This window comes from Oncorhynchus gorbuscha, unplaced genomic scaffold (assembly GCF_021184085.1).
Source record: "Oncorhynchus gorbuscha isolate QuinsamMale2020 ecotype Even-year unplaced genomic scaffold, OgorEven_v1.0 Un_scaffold_634, whole genome shotgun sequence".
In the NCBI taxonomy this organism is placed as follows: Eukaryota; Metazoa; Chordata; class Actinopteri; order Salmoniformes; family Salmonidae; genus Oncorhynchus; species Oncorhynchus gorbuscha.
The window spans coordinates 175,471-188,327 of NW_025745746.1; the positions used below are offsets into that span (position 1 = coordinate 175,471).

Below are 12,857 nucleotides of genomic sequence, written 5' to 3' on the forward strand. Positions count from 1 at the left end.
TTCAACAATGGAGGATCTGCAAACTATACTATATCACTCATTCATACTCATTCATACTCTAGATTAATATACTAGATTAATATACTTTTACTTTTGAGCCAGAATGATAATATACTGTCTATTGAGCCAGAATGATAATATACTGTCTATTGAGCCAGAATGATAATATACTGTCTATTGAGCCAGAATGATAATATACTGTCTATTGAGCCAGAATGATAATATACTGTCTATTGAGCCAGAATGATAATATACTGTCTATTGAGCCAGAATGATAATATACTGTCTATTGAGCCAGAATGATAATATACTGTCTATTGAGCCAGAATTATAATATACTGTCTATTGAGCCAGAATGATAATATACTGTCTATTGAGCCAGAATGATAATATACTGTCTATTGAGCCAGAATGATAATATACTGTCTATTGAGCCAGAGAATGCAGTGGAGATGAGAAGAATACTATCCTATAAATCCACATTACATTTTTCCACCTAAAAGAAACAGAACTGGTTTCCTGAGAATAGAGGAGTGGGTGTGTGGCTGACCTGTGGGTGTGTGGCTGACCTGTGGGTGTGTGGCTGACCTGTGGGTGTGTGGCTGACCTGTGGGTGTGTGGCTGACCTGTGGGTGTGTGGCTGACCTGTGGGTGTGTGGCTGACCTGTGGGTGTGTGGCTGACCTGTGGGTGTGTGGCTGACCTGTGGGTGTGTGGCTGACCTGTGGGTGTGTGGCTGACCTGTGGGTGTGTGGCTGACCTGTGGGTGTGTGGCTGACCTGTGTCTGACCTGTGTCTATATTGTCAGTATTGTTTGTAAGGTGAATGCACCAATTTGTAAGTCGCTCTGGATAAGAGCGTCTGCTAAATGACTTAAATGTAAAATGTAAATGTAAATGTTTGTGAAGAGTGTCATATATAGTAATGTGTATTTAGAAGTGAAGAGTGTCATAAATAGGAATGTGTATTTAGAAGTGAAGTGTCATAAATAGGAATGTTTATTTAGTTAAAGTGTGTAGCTGTGTTTGTTATTATTTGCTCTGAGATGTCTTTGTTTTAAAAGCCCTCTCAAGGTCAAGTAAATATGTGTGTGTGTGTGTGTGTTTCAGCTGAAGAAGCAGCCTGCGGATCAGTCGTCCCTCCAGACAGTGATTCAGTATGGCCTAATGCTGTTGGAGAGTCTCTTTGACCCTTATAATACATGGAGGAGACGCCTGACAGGGTGCGTCCGTGTGTACGTCCGTGTGTACGTCCGTGTGTACGTCCGTGTGTCCGTGCACGCCCTACCCATGTTTGAAGCTGGGTGGAGACCGCCTGTGGGACTGTGTGTGTTTTGAAGCTGGGTGGAGACCGCCTGTTGGACTGTGTGTTTTGAAGCTGGGTGGAGACCGCCTGTTGGACTGTGTGTGTTTTGAAGCTGGGTGTTGGACTGTGTGTGTTTTGAAGCTGGGTGGAGACCGCCTGTTGGACTGTGTGTGTTTTGAAGCTGGGTGGAGACCGCCTGTGGGACTGTGTGTTTGTGTTTTGAAGCTGGGTGGAGACCGCCTGTTGGACTGTGTGTGTTTGAAGCTGGGTGGAGACCGCCTGTTGGACTGTGTGTGTTTTGAAGCTGGGTGGAGACCTGTTGGACTGTGTGTGTTTGAAGCTGGGTGGAGACTGCCTGTTGGACTGTGTGTGTTTTGAAGCTGGGTGGAGACCGCCTGTTGGACTGTGTGTGTTTTGAAGCTGGGTGGAGACCGCCCATTGGACTGTGTGTGTTTTGAAGCTGGGTGGAGACTGCCTGTTGGACTGTGTGTGTTTTGAAGCTGGGTGGAGACCGCCCATTGGACTGTGTGTGTTTTGAAGCTGGGTGGAGACTGCCTGTTGGACTGTGTGTGTTTTGAAGCTGGGTGAAGACCACCCGTTGAACTGTGTGTGTTTTGAAGCTGGGTGGAGACTGCCTGTTGGACTGTGTGTGTTTTGAAGCTGGGTGGAGACCGCCTGTTGGACTGTGTGTGTTTTGAAGCTGGGTGGAGACCGCCCATTAGACTGTGTGTGTTTTTGAAGCTGGGTGGAGACTGCCTGTTGGACTGTGTGTGTTTGAAGCTGGGTGAAGACCACCCGTTGAACTGTGTGTGTTGTGAAGCTGGGTGGAGACCACCCGTTGAACTGTGTGTGTTTTGAAGCTGGGTGGAGACCACCCGTTGAACTGTGTGTGTTTTGAAGCTGGGTGGAGACCGCCCGTTGAACTGGGTGTGTTTTGAAGCTGGGTGGAGACCGCCCGTTGGACTGTGTGTGTCAGTATGTCTGTGTCTTTGTGTGTGTGGTGAAGGACCATGTCGAGGGCAGACTGTATAAACCCAACCTTATCTCTGCATGTTCATCTGTAGTGGATGATGGTGTTTCTGCAACAGCTCTTATCTCTGTCTCCTTAATGTGCATCCCAAATGGCAACCTACTCCCTATATAGTGCACTACTTTAGACCAGAGCCCTGTGGGGAACTACATGGGGAATAGGATGCTTTTTTGGTACGGAGGCCAAGTCTGTAGGCCTGCTGTAAATATGTGTGTGTGTGTGTGTGTTTTTTTTAGGGAGGAGGTGAGCATGGTGGAGAGGAGCAAGTATAAGTTCTCCCCTCTCCCCTTACCAGAGGAGCTGCCTGCTCTATTCCATGGTGAGGCACCACACACCACACACACCACACTAATATACAGCTTTCCTTTAGGCTGCTCAAAATGTACTTTTCTCCCTTTGGAGAAACACAGTGGGCAAGAGTCCAGTCGATATGTTCTGTCTTGATCTAAAGTGAATGATGTTATTTTCTAATTAGCAGTGTTCTCTCACTGGGATCTTAGTTGATTAAACACTTCTGTTGCTAGTGTCCTTTGATTAGCAGGGTGCTAATCTGTAAACCATGTGGGAAACCTGTCTGTAGATTACAGGAAGCTCGACATGACTGTTAACACCATGCTATTGAGAGAGGGAAGTGGTTGAGCTGCATCCCAGTGGGCACTGTATTCCCTATATAGTGCAGTGCTTTTGACCAGAGCCCAGTGGGCACCGTATTCCCTAAATAGTGCAGTGCTTTTGACCAGAGCCCAGTGGGCTCAGCCTCTGGTGTGTATAATACTGCTAGCTGTTGTTGGACCTATTACTAAGGCTTATGGCATCTCCATTGTCTTGATACATAACCTTGCCTAACGAGGGCTCAACCCACATCCTGCTATTTCTCAATGCTGTCCCAGTGTGCCTTGGCTTTCCACATCTCTTTATGACATCACAGTGTACTGGCTGTGCATTCTCTCTTGTACAGTCATGGCCAAACGTTTTGAGAATGACACAAATATTCATTTCCACAAAGTTTGCTGCTTCAGTGTCTTTAGATGTTTTTGTCAGATGTTACTATGGAATACTGAAGTATAATTACAAGCTGTTAAAGGCTTTTATTGACAATTACATTAGTTGATGCAAAGAGTCAATATTTGCAGTGTTGACCCTTCTTTTTCAAGACTTCTGCAATCAGCCCTCACATGCTGTCAATTAACTTCTGTAGAATCAATGCTTGAAGTTTGTCAGAATTTGTGGGTTGTTTGTTTGTCCACCCGCCTCTTGAGGATTGACCACAAGTTCTCAATGGGATTAAGGTCTGGGTCCTTTTGTGGCAGGGCTGAAATGCAGTGGAAATCCTTTTTTTGGCATTCAGGTCATTTACATGGCAAAGAGGACTTTTGCCATTAATTGCAATTCATCTGATCACTCTTCATAACATTCTGGAGTATATGCAAATTGCCATCATACAAACTGAGGCAGCAGGCTTTGTGAAAATGAATATTTGTGTCATTCTCAAAACTTTTGGCCACGACTGTACAATGTATTGCCATTAGCCTGGTCCCAGACCTGTTGTCTCCTTCTGTAGCCTGGTCCCAGGCCTGTTGGCTCCTTCTGTAGCCTGGTCCCAGGCCTGTTGGCTCCTTCTGTAGCCTGGTCCCAGGCCTGTTGTCTCCTTCTGTAGCCTGGTCTCAGATCTGTAAGTGTTCTTGTCATCTCCATTGCTCATTGTCAAGCCTAACCTTTTGGTATGACAGTGAGCGACAAGGAGTCGACATGATGGTACAGACTGATGCTCAGGCTAGATTACCATGTCATCAAAACACCAACCATCAATATGTGGTTCACAGACAGCCTGTCAAAACAACAATCATCAATGTGTCGTTGGTTCACAGACAGCCTGCAGGACAGCCAGCAGATCCCAGATGACCTCGCTCTCCGATTGGTCCATCTCCAAGGGGCTGTCATCAGTGGCAGCAAGGTAAAGCACTCCTACTGTACCTCTCTTCAGAATTGTGTGTGTGTGTGTTAACTCGTATGTACGGTATCTATGCATTCCAGAAGAACGGCCTGCTCTCCATCACCCTGCAGTCTGTGGAGAACCTTCTTTCTGTACTCCGAGCCTGGTGCCTCCGGACCTCCTCCAACCCCAAGGACCCCACGCTGCTACGGCTGACCCTGCAGTGCCTGACTGCAATGGTGCATACCCTCCACTCCAGTAGTCCTGCAGAGCGCCGGCTGGAGATCAGGACCGTGTTGGATGGCTACTTTCAGGTAGTAGCAACAGCAGTAGGAGGAGCAGTAGTAGTAGGAGTAGTAGTAGGAGTAGGAGGAGGAGCAGCAGCAGGGATAGTAGTAGTAGTAGTAGTAGTAGTAGTAGTAGTAGGAGCAGCAGCAGGGATAGTAGTAGGAGTAGTAGGAGTAACAGCAGTAGGAGGAGCAGCAGCAGGGATAGTAGTAGTAGTTGGAGTAGTAGTAGTAGTAACAGCTGTATGAGGAGCAGCAGCAGGGATAGTAGTAGTAGTAGTAGTAGTAGTAGTAGTAGTAGTAGTAGTAGGAGTAACAGCAGTAGTACTAGGAGGAGGAGGAGTAGTAGTAGTAGTAGTAGTAGTAGTAGTAGTAGTAGTAGTAGTAGTAGTAGTAGTAGTAGTAGTAGTAGTAGTAGTAGTAGGAGTAGTAGTAGTAGTAGTAGTAGTAGTAGTAGTAGGAGGAGCAGCAGCAGGGATAGTAGGGATAGTAGTAGGAGGAGGAGCAGCAGCAGGGATAGTAGTAGTAGTAGTAGGAGTAGTAGGAGTAGTAGTAGTAGTAACAGCTGTATGAGGAGCAGCAGCAGGGATAGTAGTAGTAGTAGTAGTAGTAGTAGTAGTAGTAGTAGTAGGAGCAGGCAGGGTAGTAGCAGTAGATAGTAGTAGTAGTAGTAGTAGTAGTAGTAGTAGTAGTAGTAGGAGGAGCAGTAGTAGGAGTAGTAGGAGTAACAGCAGTAGGAGGAGCAGCAGCAGGGATAGTAGTAGTAGTAGGAGTAGTAGTAGTAGTAGTAACAGCTGTATGAGGAGCAGCAGCAGGGATAGTAGTAGTAGTAGTAGTAGTAGGAGTAACAGCAGTAGTACTAGGAGTGGCTGTAGTAGTAGTAGTAGTAGTAGTAGTAGTAGTAGTAGTAGTAGTAGTAGTAGTAGTAGGAGGAGCAGCAGGGATAGTAGTAGTAGTAGGAGTAACAGCAGTAGGCAGCAGCAGTAGTAGTAGTAGTAGGAGTAACAGCTGTATGAGGCAGCAGCAGCAGGGATAGTAGTAGTAGTAGTAGTAGTAGGAGGAGTAACAGCTGTATGAGGTGGCAGCAGCAGGGATAATAGTAGTAGTAGTAGTAGTAGTAGTAGTGGTATCAGCAGTGGCTGTAGTAGTGGTATCAGCAGTGGCTGTAGTAGTGGTATCAGCAGTGGCTGTAGTAGTGGTATCAGCAGTGGCTGTAGTAGTGGTATCAGCAGTGGCTGTAGTAGTGGTATCAGCAGTGGCTGTAGTAGCAGCAGCAGTGGCTGTAGTAGCAGCAGTGGATGTAGTAGCAGCAGCAGTGGCTGTAGCAGCAGCGGTGGCTGTAGCAGCAGCAGTGGATGTAGTAGTAGCAGCAGTGGCTGTAGTAGCAGCAGCAGTGGCTGTAGCAGCAGCGGTGGCTGTAGTAGCAGCAGTGGCTGTAGCAGCGGTGGCTGTAGTAGCAGCAGCGGTGGCTGTAGCAGCAGCAGCAGCAGCAGCAGCAGTGGCTGTAGCAGCAGCAGCAGTGGCTGTAGCAGCAGTGGCTGTAGCAGCAGTAGCAGTGGCTGTAGCAGCAGCAGCAGTGGCTGTAGCAGCAGTGGCTGTAGGCAGCAGTGGCTGTAGCAGCAGTGGCTGTAGTAGCAGTAGCAGTGGCTGTAGTAGCAGCAGTGGCTGTAGTAGCAGCAGTGGCTGTAGTAGCAGCAGTGGCTGTAGTAGCAGCAGTGGCTGTAGCAGCAGCAGCAGTGGCTGTAGCAGCAGCGGTGGCTGTAGTAGTAGCAGCAGTGGCTGTAGTAGCAGCAGCAGTGGCTGTAGTAGCAGCAGTGGCTGTAGTAGCAGCAGTGGCTGTAGTAGCAGCAGTAGTGGCTGTAGTAGCAGTGGCTGTAGCAGCAGCAGCAGTGGCTGTAGCAGCAGTGGCTGTAGCAGCAGTAGCAGTGGCTGTAGTAGCAGCAGTGGCTGTAGTAGCAGCAGTGGCTGTAGTAGCAGCAGTGGCTGTAGTAGCAGCAGTAGTGGCTGTAGTAGCAGTGGCTGTAGTAGCAGCAGTGGCTGTAGTAGCAGCAGTGGCTGTAGTAGCAGCAGCAGCAGTGGCTGTAGTAGCAGCAGCAGCAGTGGCTGTAGTAGCAGCAGCAGCAGTGGCTGTAGTAGCAGCAGTGGCTGTAGTAGCAGCAGCAGCAGTGGCTGTAGTAGCAGCAGTAGTGGCTGTAGTAGCAGTGGCTGTAGTAGCAGCAGCAGTGGCTGTAGTAGCAGCAGCAGTGGCTGTAGTAGCAGCAGCAGTGGCTGTAGCAGCAGCAGCAGTGGCTGTAGCAGCAGCAGCAGTGGCTGTAGTAGTAGCAGCAGCAGTGGCTGTAGCAGCAGTAGCAGTGGCTGTAGTAGTAGCAGCAGTGGCTGTAGTAGCAGTAAAAGCAGCTGTAGTAGCAGCAGCAGTGGCTGTAGTAGCAGCAGCAGTGGCTGTAGTAGCAGCAGCAGTGGCTGTAGTAGCAGCAGCAGTGGCTGTAGTAGCAGCAGCAGTGGCTGTAGTAGCAGCAGTGGCTGTAGTAGCAGTAAGTGGCTGTAGCGGCTGTAGTAGCAGCAGTGGCTGTAGTAGCAGCAGTGGCTGTAGTAGTAGCAGCAGTGGCTGTAGTAGCAGCAGCAGTGGCTGTAGTAGCAGCAGCAGTGGCTGTAGTAGCAGCAGCAGTGGCTGTAGTAGTAGCAGCAGCAATGGCTGTAGTATTAGCAGCAGCAGTGGCTGTAGTAGTAGCAGCAGTGGCTGTAGTAGTAGCAGCAGTGGCTGTAGTAGTAGCAGCAGTGGCTGTAGTAGCAGCAGCAGTGGCTGTAGTAGCAGCAGCAGTGGCTGTAGCAGCAGCAGCAGTGGCTGTAGTAGTAGCAGCAGTGGCTGTAGTAGTAGCAGCAGTGGCTGTAGTAGTAGCAGCAGTGGCTGTAGTAGTAGCAGCAGTGGCTGTAGTAGTAGCAGCAGCAATGGCTGTAGTAGTAGCAGCAGCAATGGCTGTAGTATTAGCAGCAGCAGTGGCTGTAGTAGTAGCAGCAGTGGCTGTAGTAGTAGCAGCAGCAGTGGCTGTAGTAGTAGCAGCAGCAGTGGCTGTAGTAGCAGCAGCAGTGGCTGTAGTAGTAGCAGCAGTGGCTGTAGTAGTAGCAGCAGTGGCTGTAGTAGTAGCAGCAGTGGCTGTAGTGGCTGTAGTAGCAGCAGCAGTGGCTGTAGTAGTAGCAGCAGTGGCTGTAGCAGCAGCAGCAGTGGCTGTAGCAGCAGCAGCAGTGGCTGTAGTAGCAGCAGTGGCTGTAGCAGCAGTGGCTGTAGTAGCAGCAGCAGTGGCTGTAGCAGCAGCAGTAGTGGCTGTAGTAGCAGCAGTGGCTGTAGTAGCAGCTGTAGTAGTAGCAGTGGCTGTAGTAGCAGCAGCAGTGGCTGTAGCAGCAGTGGCTGTAGTAGCAGCAGTGGCTGTAGTAGCAGCAGCAGTGGCTGTAGTAGCAGCAGTGGCTGTAGTAGCAGCAGTAGCAGTGGCTGTAGTAGCAGCAGTGGCTGTAGTAGCAGCAGTGGCTGTAGCAGTGGCTGTAGTAGCAGCAGTAGCAGTGGCTGTAGCAGCAGCAGCAGTGGCTGTAGCAGCAGTAGCAGTGGCTGTAGTATTAGCAGCAGCAGTGGCTGTAGCAGCAGTAGCAGTGGCTGTAGTATTAGCAGCAGCAGTGGCTGTAGCAGCAGTAGCAGTGGCTGTAGTAGTAGCAGCAGCAGTGGCTGTAGCAGCAGTAGCAGTGGCTGTAGTATTAGCAGTAGCAGTGGCTGTAGTATTAGCAGCAGCAGTGGCTGTAGTATTAGCAGCAGCAGTGGCTGTAGCAGCAGTAGCAGTGGCTGTAGTATTAGCAGCAGCAGTGGCTGTAGCAGCAGTAGCAGTGGCTGTAGTATTAGCAGCAGCAGTGGCTGTAGCAGCAGTAGCAGTGGCTGTAGTATTAGCAGCAGCAGTGGCTGTAGTAGTAGCAGCAGTGGCTGTAGTATTAGCAGCAGTGGCTGTAGTAGTAGCAGCAGTGGCTGTAGTAGTAGCAGCAGTGGCTGTAGTAGTAGCAGCAGCAGTGGCTGTAGCAGTGGCAGCAGCAGTGGCTGTAGTAGCAGCAGCAGTGGCTGTAGTACATTTACATTACATTTAAGTCATTTAGCAGCAGCAGCAGTAGCTGTATTAGCTTGATCTTGGTGGGACAGCTGTAAGTGTCTGCTCTTTTCTATCAATTGAAGCTTGGTCTGGTGGAGGGTAGGAGTGTGGTTAGCATGGCATTAGTGTTTGAGTTAATGGAGGTATGCAACTGTTTCTGATACTTCCAGGTCCTGAACTGGAACCGGCCTCCAGGGTTAGGGAACGAGCAGGAGGACGGGCAGAGCTGGGAGGAACACCTCATCACTCTCCAGAGTCACATGCTGAGTAAGAGGCCTCATCATCCAAAATACACTCCCCAAATATTAGTCTGGTCCCACTAACGTTTGTGCCATCATGCCCCATATGGAAAACAACCATGAAAAACAAATAACAATCTTCTATGACAGAAGAAGATTATTAGTACAGAAATCTAATAAGTAACTGGTAAGATTTAGTACGTTTTGTCTTATACACTATATGGACAAAAGTATGTGGACACCCCTTCCAATTAGTTGATTAGGCTATTTTAGCCACAAACCCAGATTCGCTGACAGCCATGCAATCTCCATAGACAAACATCTATTTACATTTATTGTATGCTGTAGCATTACGTTTTCCTTTCACTGGAACTAGCCCGAACCATGAATGACAGCCTCAGACCATTGTTCCTCCTCCACCAAACTTTACAGTTGGCTCTGTGCATTCGGGCAGGTAGGGTTCTCCTGGCATCTGACAAACCGATTGACGAATCTGGGACTGCCAGATGGTGAAGAGTGATTCATCGCTCCAGAGAACGCGTTTTCACTGCTCCAGAGTCCAATGGTGGCGAGCGTTACACCACTCCAGCCCACGCTTGGCATTGCACAGCTTAGGCTTGTGTGCGGCTGCTCGGCCATGGAAACCCATTTCATGAAGCTCCCAATGAACAGTTCTTTGCTGATTTTGCTTCCAGAGGCAGTTTGGAACTCTGTAGTGAGTGTTGCAACCGAGGACAGACAATTTTTACGCGCTGTGCGCTTCAGCACTCGGTGGTCTCGTGCTGTGAGCTGTAGTGAAAATTTCCTGTATTTACCAAATCATGAGACCAAACCACCACACAAGTCAGAGTTATCATAAAGTCCATCTTTAATTATTATGAGCTCCATCACAACCCTGTGACTCAGATCAATTCAGTGTCTATAAATGAATTCTCTGAGAGTGCTTACACATTGCAACTGAGATCCTTTATAGCAAAGACAAACAGAGCCATACAGCATTGGCTATAAATTATCGTTCAGCTTTGTCTCCTAAACTATGTTCTTATCTCGTTCTTGGTACCACTCAGGACCATAAAACAAAACCTCATCAACAGGCATATATCAAATACACCCGTCCTGGACAAGATCACAGAGACACTGTGACTGGCACACAGACATTGTGGAGCCAAGAGATAATTGGTTCCCCTTCAATCATCCCTTCACATGGTTTAAAAGATATGTTTACATATGAAGACAAGCTTGAACTCTCCCCTCTCTGTGGCCCAAGTAACTGATCCCAGGACAGAGAAAGGATAACTGCAAATGGTCACCACTATAGTACAACAAGATACATTCTAAATGAGAAGTAACTGACCCCAGGGCAGAGAAAGGATAACTGCAAATGGTCACCACTATAGTACAACAAGATACTTTCTAAATGAGAAGTAACTGATCCCAGGACAGAGAAAGGATAACTGCAAATGGTCACCACTATAGTACAACAAGATACATTCTAAATGAGAAGTAACTGATCCCAGGACAGAGAAAGGATAACTGCAAATGGTCACCACTATAGTACAACAAGATACATTCTAAATGAGAAGTAACTCACAAGCATATAATGAAAATAAAACATCTTATCTATGTTACCCAACTATTCTGATTAATCCCCAATAGAGCTTATGTGTCCTACCATTTCATGGCTGAGCCATTGTTGTTCCTTAACATTTGCACTTCTATTGGACCGGGGCAGCACTAGCAGGGCAGACATTTTTTGGAAAGGTGGCATTCTATGACAGTGCCACGTTGAAAGTAACTGAGCTCTTCAGTGAGGCCATTCTACTGGCAGAATGACAGAGGTTCACCTTATCAGCTCAGGGATTCAATCTTGCAACCTTTCGGTTACTAGTCCAATGCTCTAACCACTAGGCTACCTGCCATCTATGGAGATTGCATGGCTGTGTGCTCAATGTTATTCACCTGTCTCCAACAGTTGGGGCTTAAATAGCCGAATCCACTAATTTGAAGGGGTGTCCACATATTTTTGTATAATATTGGGTATATCCCTTATATGACATAAACCATTAATTATATGATTGTGATGAATTTCCTACATAGATAGGAATTATAAGAGTGATCTATGAATATTATCAGAAAGTGTATGTTCTGACAATGTAACCTCTACAAAAAGAAATGCTTTCCTTATAGTTTTTTCTTCTTTGTGGTATCCAATTGTTAGTAGTTACTATCTTGTCTCATCGCTACAACTCCCGTACGGGCTCGGGAGAGACAAAGGTCCAGAGCCATGCGTCCTCTGAAACACAACCCAACCAAGTCGCACTGCTTCTTAACACAGCGCGCATCCAACCCGGAAGCCAGCCGCACCAATGTGTCGGAGGAAACACTGTACACCTGGTCAGCGTGCACTGCCCCCGGCCCACCACAGGAGTCACTAGTGCGCGATGAGACAAGGATGTCCATACCGGCCAAACCCTCCCTAATCCGGACGACGCTAGGCCAATTGTGCGTTGCCCCACAGACCTCCCGGTCGCGGCCGGCTGCGACAGAGCCTGGGCTCGAACCCAGAGTCTCTGGTGGCACAGCTTTGATATTTGTCACTGACTACTACCAATGTGCTGACATGAGAATGATTGTTGAGGGATCGCCACTTAATAACAAAATAGATTCACTGCTGTTACTGAGTCATTCCTCGTCTTCCTCTTCCTCATCCTCCTCCTCTCCTTATTCTTTCCCTCTTTCTCCTCCTCCCCTCATCTCTTCCTCCTTTCCTCCTCTCCTCCCCTCCTCTCTTTCTCATCCTCTTCTTCCTCTCCTCCTCTCTTCCTCATCTTTCTCTCCTCCTCTATCCTTCTCCTCCTCTCTTCCTTTCCTCTTCCTCCTCTCCTCCCCTCCTCATCTTCCTCTCCTCCTCTACCCTTCTCCTCCTCTCTTCCTTTCTTCTTCCTCCTCTCCTCTCCTCCTCATCTTCCTCTCCTCCTCTACCCCTCTCCTCCTCTCCTCTACCCTTCTCCTTTCCTCTTCCTCTTTTCTTCTTTCTTCAGTAAGTCCCATCCTCATCTGGTCCTCTTGAAATGTGAATGTGAGACCTCCTAAGGCTTAGCTGACATGTTCCCCCTTACGTTTTTAATATAATACATGCAGCATATCTGTTGTGTCTCAATGTTAACCACCCATATCAGCTGATGTGACATCTGCTGGTGTTAAAAGGGCTTTATAAATACATTTGATTGATTGAGATGTTACAAGAATCTTCTATGAATCTTGGATGCGTGTTTGCTGCAATATGTATTACTTCCAGGTAGAACATACAGGAATCTTGTCTTCTTCTCCATATGGGGCCAAACATGGCATGATAATGAGTGACAGGGAGTTGGCATGATAGCATCAACGGACTGGCCCTCGGACTGGCCCTCGGACTGGCCCTCGGACTGGCCCTCGGACTGGCCCTCGGACTGGCCCTCGGACTGGCCCTCAGACTGGCCCTCAGACTGGCCCACAGACTGGCCCATAGACTGTCTGACAGTCAAAACATGAAACATCTGTCTTCTATATGAAGGTTTATCTCTGAAGGCCAGTTATTTATTATTGTTGTAAATGTGACAAGTTATTTATGGTGTTGTTGATGATGAGTCGTATTGTCCTCAACAGCTTCGGTGCCTGAGATCCTGCAGTGTTCAGACAGACCGGTGCTGCAGGCCATCTTCCTCAACAACAACTGCTTCGAACACATCCTCCGACTCATCCAGAACAGCAAGGTCTGTTCTTTCTCTCTCTTTCTTTCTCTCTTTCTCTCTTTCTTTCTCTCTTTCTTTCTTTCTTTCTTTCTCTCTTTCTGTCTGTCTGTCTGTCTGTCTCTGTCTGTCTGTCTGTCTGTCTGTCTGTCTGTCTGTCTGTCTGTCTGTCTGTCTGTCTGTCTGTCTGTCTGTCTGTCTGTCTGTCTGTC

At 48.0% G+C, this 12,857-nt stretch overlaps 1 protein-coding gene across 1 annotated transcript in view; it reads left to right on the forward strand.

The window, feature by feature from the left end:
• nbeal2 (neurobeachin-like 2) overlaps positions 1-12,857 on the forward strand; it is a 140,251-nt gene that overhangs the window by 35,769 nt on the left and 91,625 nt on the right. The window contains 6 exon segments of the mRNA XM_046334980.1: positions 1,109-1,221; positions 2,571-2,653; positions 4,203-4,288; positions 4,369-4,581; positions 8,846-8,942; positions 12,563-12,669. Coding sequence (XP_046190936.1) covers positions 1,109-1,221; positions 2,571-2,653; positions 4,203-4,288; positions 4,369-4,581; positions 8,846-8,942; positions 12,563-12,669 — 699 coding nt within the window.